Source organism: Triticum aestivum, chromosome 6D (genome assembly GCF_018294505.1).
Source record: "Triticum aestivum cultivar Chinese Spring chromosome 6D, IWGSC CS RefSeq v2.1, whole genome shotgun sequence".
NCBI classification, from domain to species: Eukaryota; Viridiplantae; Streptophyta; class Magnoliopsida; order Poales; family Poaceae; genus Triticum; species Triticum aestivum.
In genome coordinates, this window is record NC_057811.1 from 9,816,266 (window position 1) to 9,825,166 (window position 8,901).

The 8,901-nt window shown below is 48.7% G+C and overlaps 1 protein-coding gene across 1 annotated transcript; it reads right to left on the reverse strand.

Annotated features, from left to right (window-relative positions):
• Positions 1-882: 882 nt before the first annotated feature.
• On the reverse strand, positions 883-1,452 carry LOC123142310 (putative ripening-related protein 5). The gene has a single exon (XM_044561285.1). The coding sequence runs from the start codon at positions 1,450-1,452 to the stop codon at positions 883-885; it is 570 nt and encodes a 189-aa protein (XP_044417220.1).
• Between the last annotated feature and the right edge of the window lie 7,449 nt (positions 1,453-8,901).

Sequence of the window (8,901 nt, forward strand, 5' to 3'; positions counted from 1 at the left end):
CTTTAAAGTATGATAATACTCGTATGCCAACAAAATAATTTCCGTAATCATGCACCCTGAAATGAAAGTGCTTTAAGTTGTCGAAATTATCTCAGGCAGCATACTCTTCGAAGGGTTAAGCGACATTTCTGAGATAACTATGTAAACTAATTAGAAAGATATTGGCCGAAACTGACTTATTAGCGGTTCGAGGTTATCAATTTTCGGAACAAGAGACACCATCATCATGCCTGAGTTGAGCGCTTGTAACATTATGGAATCATGGAATCATCTTGATTGCACATTTAGTTGACTTACTGAAACATTAAGCATCAATAAGCATGGACTGTTAGTTCCTCATGCTTTTGCCAGAACCTTGATTAAGCAGCTCCATTTGTTGATTGCTTTGAGTGAGTTGTTATGGGAGTTAAATCTGCTTCATTGAGCACTTCCACTCTTCCTGCGCTGCATACATGCTGTAATTTAGAAGCAACCGTGCAATAGAACGCTCCGTAGAATTAGAGAAAATATTTTCTATGGAGTTCACTGTCTTTGGTAGCTGCTCTGTGGAATTTGACAATTTTTTATACTTGTTAAGCTACCCTTGAAAATGAGTATACAGCTTTCTCAGGTGTCTTGTCCGTTCCCAATTCTTGATGCACCACACTACTCACTGTTATAGCCTTGAAGAGCAGACACGAACATCTCATAGGTGCTAAACCATAGGCTGCACTGTTTATTTCATAAACCCACGGCATCATATACAGAATCTGACCGACCTCCCGCTCTATATAGGATATGTGTACACTAGACTTCTCTCCAACAAGCAGACACTATACACATGACGCTAGACCGACAAGTGATATCAACAACCTGCACTCACCTTATTTATTTTTTCAAAACTCACTCATCAGACCAGGTGATGCCCTCCATGCCGACGTTCTGGTCGAGCCCCAGGGCATTCCACACCGCAGGAGAGGCGTCGACGATGTTGTTGGCACACGGGGGCTCGTAGTTGTGGTCGTCGTCGCAGCCATAGACGGAGTCACACTCGTCCACCACCTTGGCATACACAGACTTGCCATTGGCGGTGATCTTGATGCGGTGCCCGCAACGGGCCATGTTTTTGAACCAGCCAGTGGAGAGCGCGACTACCATCTCCTTGTCACTATGGTAGGCGTTGTCGCACTCCGACGGACCGCCGCCGTCCTTGCCCTTCTCGAAGCTGTTGAGAGTCAAGACAGCCTTGGTGGTCGCGGTGACCGGCGGCGAGCAGTGGTACTGCGGGTACCTTTTGCCATCCTCGCAACAGTCCGGGTCGTTGCTCTTCTCACAGTTGCCCGACTTTCCTGGAAGGTAGCCACTCGCACGGCACACACCGAGACCCGGGCGGAGCGAGGACGCGATTTGGGAGGTGGAGAGCGCCACCAGGAGGAAGATTGCCATGGTGGCTAGAGCTCTTGCTGTGGCCATCTTAGCTACTGAACAGTGCTAATAAACTCTAACGCTCGTCTACTTCTTGGTTGCTGCTACAGTACTGGCTTGTTTGCCTCGATTGATTGTGTTGTGTGGTTAAAGAGCTGCAGAGTCTGACTTTATACAGTGCTTCTGCTAGTTCAGTTATGAGCACCAACTTGTTGCATGTTCTCCACGGCAAATCATTGGTGAGTTCAGACATGGCACTGGTCCGGAACGTATCAAATGGTTTGTCATAATATAGTAGGTCGGACGTATATATATCGTGTCTCCTTGGGAAAGATAAACAGAGACAGGATTACACGGATGATAAAAATATTGCAGAACAGGTTCAAAGAACTGAATGAATTGATAGCAGCATTCTGTATATTCTATTTCTACCACACTTCTTAGCGGTGCTTCCAACCACGACTAACACCATCTGATGGTCACTAAAATATAGAAAACTTAGTTAGATAAATACTCCCTCCGTCTCATAATATAACAGAGTCCGTCAAAAATGCTCTTATATTAGGGGACTAAGGGAGTAAGTATATTAAGTTAAACTATCATGTGTTTTTATTCCAGCAAAATAGTATAGCACAGCTCGATGCCAGGCACTGTTTCCTTTTTGCTAATTTCGTCTAGTTCGTGCAGGTCTCATCGTGTGTTTGTGCAAGGCTTCTTCCCTTGTCCTTGCTAAAAAGCCACGTATGTGCATGTCTTATTCATGCGTTCTTGAAAATGGTACCATGAGAAGGAAATAAAATGTACAACTTGGGGAGAACATAGATAATGCTACCACGAGAGGTGCAGTTCCTTGCTGGTGCAACACATATTTTTCCCATTTTTCGTGCAGTTCCTTGCTCGTGCAACACATATTTTTGCCATTTTTATTTTCACCTTATAGTTACGTGGGACTTCCTCTTCCAACCATACTAGCTTGTCCAAAATCTGCACCGATGTAAAATGCCACATGTTATTTATTCTTCACATATTTATTAGGTCAAGATATTAAATTACGCGAGACATCCTTTTTTTCCCTTGGGGCCAGTTGGGGTCAAAAATTTATCAGCTTCATGAATTCGTGTCGAATTCGGCGGACATGTAAACCGCGCCCATCATGTAACATTGACAGACCCACTAATTATTCATGGATGATGCACCAGGCAAATCGCCCGATCCGGATTTACCTGATCGGCGATTCTGGGCACAACCTTGAGCCTCTCCTCTGTACATTGGCCATGGAGGCAACGCCGGCCTCCACCTCAGGAGATCCTCTCTTCGCCTCGTCTTCCCAACCACGAATAAGCAGCGACGGTTGTGCGCGCGTCGGCGCGTTAAAACGTTGTTGCCGCAAGCAACGCGAGTGGCGCGGGCCCGGTCAGTGTGATTGTGGCAGTGCAGCAGCAGCGGTTGCATGCTTGGTGCTGCCTCATCGGCGTCTTGCTCGCCCAGGAGATGGCGGCTGGTGGCGCTCAACATAAGAAATATGAAGATCGATGGTCCCATGTCCTTAGGGAAGTGCTCCCGTGGGTGCGAACTGTGGAAGGTGCAGCTGCACAATGGCGTCGCAGCGGTGAAAGGATCGATATAGTTGACTAGAGGGGGGTGAATAGGCAACTAACAATTTTTAGCTTTTCTTTACCAATTTAAACTTTGCATCAAAGTAGGTTGTCTAGATATGCAACTAAGTGAGCAACCTATATGATGCAATGACAACAAGCACACAAGCAACCAAGGGATTTAACACAAGTAAGCTTGCGAAAGTAAAGGGACGAGATAACCAAGAGTGGAGCCGGTGAAGACGAGGATGTGTTACCGAAGTTCCTTCCTTTTGAGGGGAAGTACGTCTCCCTTGGAGCGGTGTGGAGGCACAATGCTCCCCAAGAAGCCACTAGGGCCATCGTATTCTCCTCACGCCCTCACATAATGCGAGATGCCGTGATTCCACTATTGGTGCCCTTGAAGGCGGCGACCGGACCTTTACAAACAAGGTTGGGGCAATCTCCACAACTTAATTGGAGGCTCCCAACGACACCACAAAGCTTCACCACAATGGACTATGGCTCCGCGGTGACCTCAACGTCTAGGGTGCTCAAACACCCAAGAGTAACAAGATCCGCTAGGGATAAGTGGGGGGAATCAAATTTCTCTTGGTGGAAGTGTAGATCGGGGCCTTCTCAACCAATCCCGAGCAAATCAACAAGTTTGATTGGCTAGGGAGAGAGATCGGGCGAAAATGGAGCTTGGAGCAACAATGGAGCTTTTTGGGGGAAGAGGTAGGTCAGCTTTGGGGAAGAAGACCTCCTTATATAGTGGGGGGAACAATCCAACCGTTACCCCCCAAAACAGCCCCGCAGGAGCGGTACTACCGCTGGGCACAGCGGTACTACCGCTCCCCTGGGCGGTACTACCGCTCCCCTGGGCGGTACTACCACGGAGTTCAGAGGGCAGGAGAGATACGGACCCGAGCGGTACTGCCGCGGTGGTAGGGCGGTACTACCGCTCATGAGCGGCATTGCCGCTCTACTGCCGCTGCGAAGTACCGCACAATCCGACACGAAAAATGACCCCTCGAGTCGACGCGGTAGGGACCTGGTACCGCAGCGGTACTACTGCTGAGGACCCACCGGCGGTACTACCGCTGTGGAGCGGTACTGCCGCCTATGACGCGGTACTACCGCTGGGTACCGCGGTACTACCGCTGGGACCAGACTCGGCCCAAAGAAGGGGGAAAGAGACCTCCAAAGAAGCGGAAAGGCTCAGAGGGTGCAAAGAGGATGTGTACGTGTTGATTCCACCCTAGCCTTACCAAAACGGACCCCCTCTTGATAGTACGGTGACTCCTACGAAACTAGTTCACCAGAAAAGAAGCGAAAGAGCTACACCGTCTTGAATGACACTCCGAGGGGAAAGAAATCGTCTCGTGCCAAATGATGAATCTCTAAAATGCTCAAAGCACACGATTAGTCCGCAAACATGTTGTCATCAATCACCAAAACTACATCTAGAGAGATATGCCTTAACAATCTCCCCCTTTTTGGTGGATTGATGACAACCAGGGATTTGCACAAGGATATATCATGAAAGTAAAGATACTTAGAACTACAAAATATAGACGGGCTCCCCCTGAATGTGTGCACCTAGTTAGTAGTGCCTTTGGAATGTAGGACACACACATTAGGATCAACACTCCCCCTATATTTATAGTCCAACAACCTAAGCATAGGATACATGAGAGCAGGTAATATAATAGGATAGACAAGCAACTCAAGAGATACCAAAGTACTAGAAAGACATAGATAAAGATAAGGTAGCATATGTCTTACACCATATATCTGGAACTTAGGTCTCACTGGCACACAACCAAACAAGGCAAATGGCGAGAAAACACAACTGACACAACAAAGAAAACGACGACACCATAAAGCACACCATAAAGAACAAATCCCAACAAATCCCTAAGCTCTCTCCCCCTTTGGCATCGAGACACCAAAAGGGCAAAGAGCGACACTACGGCTCCAGGTGAAGGCAAACTGAGGAGCTCTCTCATCACATCCTGGCAGGGTCATCTGCACTGCCATCCTCAGTCGGAAACTGCTCGGTGTCGGAATCGGTCCACGGACAGTGCTGCTGAATCCTCTCCTCTTCCTCAGTGATCTGGCCCTCAGACCCACTGACAACAGTCGCACCCAGCTGACGCATGAGCTCCTTGTGACGCCCTGGCCTTCTTCTCAGCCACATGAGACATGTACTGACCACGAGACTCCATGCAGAAGAGTTTCTTCATCTTGCGCTTGATCTTCTTTGCCCAAGAGGGCTCTGTCCCAGAAGGCTCATAATCCTCATCGTCATCATCGGCCTCAGCCCCGTCCTCGGTCTCCATGTCAGCAGCAGTAGATGGACCCCCGGATTTAGGGGCTGGGGTGCCCCAACTTTCCTTCTTCCTCAGACACTTGATCTCATGAGAGACCAATTCTCCAGTTTCCAGCATCACCTGGGGATAGACACGTTCCCAGGCCTTCTCAATGAACAGCATGATGAACGGACCATAGATCGGGCACTTGCGCTCAGAAACGGCAGTGAGAAGTTCAGACCACGTAACATGAGAAATGTCCAGGGACTCGCCAGTGTTTGCTTCCTTCTCATGCTGGCAGAAGAGAAGCATATCCACGAGATAGGAGTGTACCACATCTAGATTCCCGATGCGATGAAAGAGGGTCGCTCGAAAGACACGATGAAGGATGTCCAGGTAGGTAGACAACTCATAGGTTTCCTTCTTAGTCACCGGGCGAACCTTCACAGTGCAGTAGGGCCAGAGGGCTTGCTTGTGAGTGGAGTTGACGTTGCGGTGAGGGCGAAAGCCGACAGGAGTCTCAAGCCCGCGATCTTCCACCTCAAGTAACTCCATGAAGGCCTTCCACTTGACAGACAGTAACTTGTCATTTGTCATCCAGGTCAGAGTCCTTTCTTCAACAGTGCCAAGATGGACAGTGGCATAGAATTGAGCCACCAAATCTGCATCAAAGTCCATGTTGAACTGCATGATTCTGAGAATGTTTAGCTGAGCACACATCTGAAGAGCTTCACCAAAGTATTCAGGATCCTTTTCCATGGCATCCGTGTCGATGGAGCGAACATCAACATAGAGATTCTTCTTGGCCTTGATCACATCAAAGTAGATGGCAAACTGAAAGCAGTTCCAGAACGGGCGGTTGACCAAATTGGGTTCTTGGTCTTCCGCATAGGGGTTGCGGCGACGCCTTTCCCAGAACTCCTTGGCAGACAACTCAGTCATAGTCTTGCCCCTTGGCTTCGGCCTGTTGGCAGGTTTCTTCTGGAGCTGAGGCGGAAGAGCCGCACTTGAGGAGGCACCTACTGACTCTGAGGTGCGGTAGCGCTTTGAAGTTGCACGTCCGGGGTTGACACGGCGGACTTGCTGCTCAGGATGTTCATCACCTAGAACCAAACACACGAATAGAAGAACCAACACGAAAGAAAGAGCGTAAGCTTCCAAACACAACAACATGGATCAAAAAGTGGTAGAAAAATGATGGAATCTGGCAGGCAGCGGTAGTACCGCTGGCCATAGGCGGCAGTACCGCGCAAGCAGTAGTACCGCTCCAGCGGGAGCGGTAGTACCGCTCAGGACTGGGAACCGGAGGTTCCTACTGCCGTGGCCAGATCCGGCACTACCGGACTGCCAAATTCAAAAATACTCCTACCAAAACTTAATCCACACAGTCTAGACGCCTTCTCCAAACCACTCAAGCCGAGATTTAGACAAAAATCGAGAGATGCAACCACTATTGCCCCAAAACGCTAGATCTGAGAACTAGACAAAAAGAGAGAAGGAACGAGGGCAATACCGGCATCCATGGCAAGAGGACGAGGTGGGGATCGACTCCACCAAAGGGAATGGAGAGGGATGGCCCGGAGACAGCGGCCCGCCGGAGCCCTCCCGCGGCGAGGCGATGCTGGAGAGAGGAAGAGGGACGAGGGGGCGGTGCGAATGGGTATGGGGGAGGAGAAACCTCCCCCTGCCCCGACATAACCCCCTGGTCCCGCCCCCCAGCGGTAGTACCGCTCGGGTGGGCGGTAGTACTGCTTGTCAACATAAGCGGTAGTACCACCACCAGCGGTAGTACCGCCCAGCCAAGACCCCAAAGACTAGACACAAAAGGCTTAGCTCAAAAAGAAAGGAAAAAACAAGCGGCAAGAAGAGAGAGCAAACACAAAGCAACAAAAACACCAGCGAAAGGACAAGAAACACACACCTCTTCAAGAGAGGGTGGTGGCCGAGGCCACCTATGTTTGAGTCAATTGGTATGGCACCGCGAAGAATTATCCTTGGGCCCATGACCAAAACTCGTCTTCGAAGCACAAGTACCATCAAAAATGGCTAATGTGAAAGAGTTGATCAATTTATGCATAATAAGGGGAGGGAGAGTTCATTAAGAGAACAACACTCCCCCTATGTCCATGCCTACACCCAAACAAGATAACAAGTTGAGTATGGTGGGGAGTGCAAGTGTTCAAGCAACATTGCTCGAATCAATGATATTTAGCTCATGCCTTAACTCGCGAAATCTTGCTTCATCCAACGGCTTCGTGAAAATATCTGCAAGGTTATCATGAGTGTTGACATAGTTGAGCTCGATCTCCCCTCGCCTAATATGATCCCGGATGAAGTGATACCGAATCTCAATATGCTTCGTCTTGAAGTGTTGCACCGGGTTGAGAGAAATCTTGATGGCACTTTCATTGTCACGCCAAAGAGGCACTTTATCACAAATGACACAGTAAATCTTTAAAGTTTGCCTCATCCATAAGAGTTGTGCACAACAACTGCCGGCCGCCACATACTCCGCTTCGGTGGACGAGAGAGACACACAACTTTGCTTTTTAGAAGACCAACTTACCAAACCAAGGAATTGGCACCCTCCGGAAGTGGACTTCCTATCCACTTTGTCTCCCGCCCAATCGGAGTCCGAATACCCTATAAGCTTGAAGTTTGATCCTCTTGGGTACCATAAGCCAAAGTTTGGGGTATGAGCCAAATATCGAAAGATTCGCTTGACCGCCACAAAGTGGCTTTCCTTAGGTGCGGCTTGAAAACGTGCACAAATTCCCACACTCAACATGATATCCGGTCTAGATGCACAAAGGTAAAGTAAGGAACCAATCATGGAGCGATATACCTTTTGATCCACCGCCTTACCATTGGGATCGATGTCAAGTTGGCACTTGGTGGGCATTGGAGTGGACGCCGGCTTGACATCACTTAGCTTGAATCTCTTGAGCATGTCTTGAGTGTATTTGGCTTGGTTGATGAAGGTTCCTTCTCTTCTTTGCTTTACTTCGAAACCGAGAAAGAACTTCAACTCTCCCATGGAAGACATCTTGAACTTTGAGGTCATGAGTGCGGCAAATTCCTCATTGAAAGCTTTGTTAGGGGAACCAAAGATAATGTCATCAACATATAGTTGGCACACAAACAACTCCCCTTTGACCTTCTTAGTAAAAAAAGAGTGGGGTCGATTAGCCCAACTTCAAACCCACGATCTTGTAACAACTCGGTAAGATGGTCATACCGCGCACGTGGGGCTTGCTTAAGGCCATAGAGTGCCTTATCGAGTTGATACACATGATCGGGAAAGTAGGGATCCTCGAACCCGGGGGGTTGCTTGACATAAACCAACTCATTAATAGGACCATTAAGAAAAGCACTCTTCACATCAATTTGTTGCAACTTAAAGTTGTGATGAGAAGCATAAGCAATCAACAAACGAATAGATTCAAGGCGAGCAACGGGAGCAAAGGTTTCACCGTAGTCGATACCCTCGACTTGGGAGTAGCCTTGTGCCACCAATCGTGCCTTGTTGCGGATGATGGTCCCATGAGCATCTTGCTTGTTCTTGAATATCCACTTGGTTCCAATGACATTGTGGTTCCCCGTTGGCC

Excerpts from the sequence above, each read along its gene's own strand:
- LOC123142310 (XM_044561285.1), bottom strand. The coding sequence starts at position 1,452 with ATGGCCACAGCAAGAGCTCTAGCCACCATGGCAATCTTCCTCCTGGTG.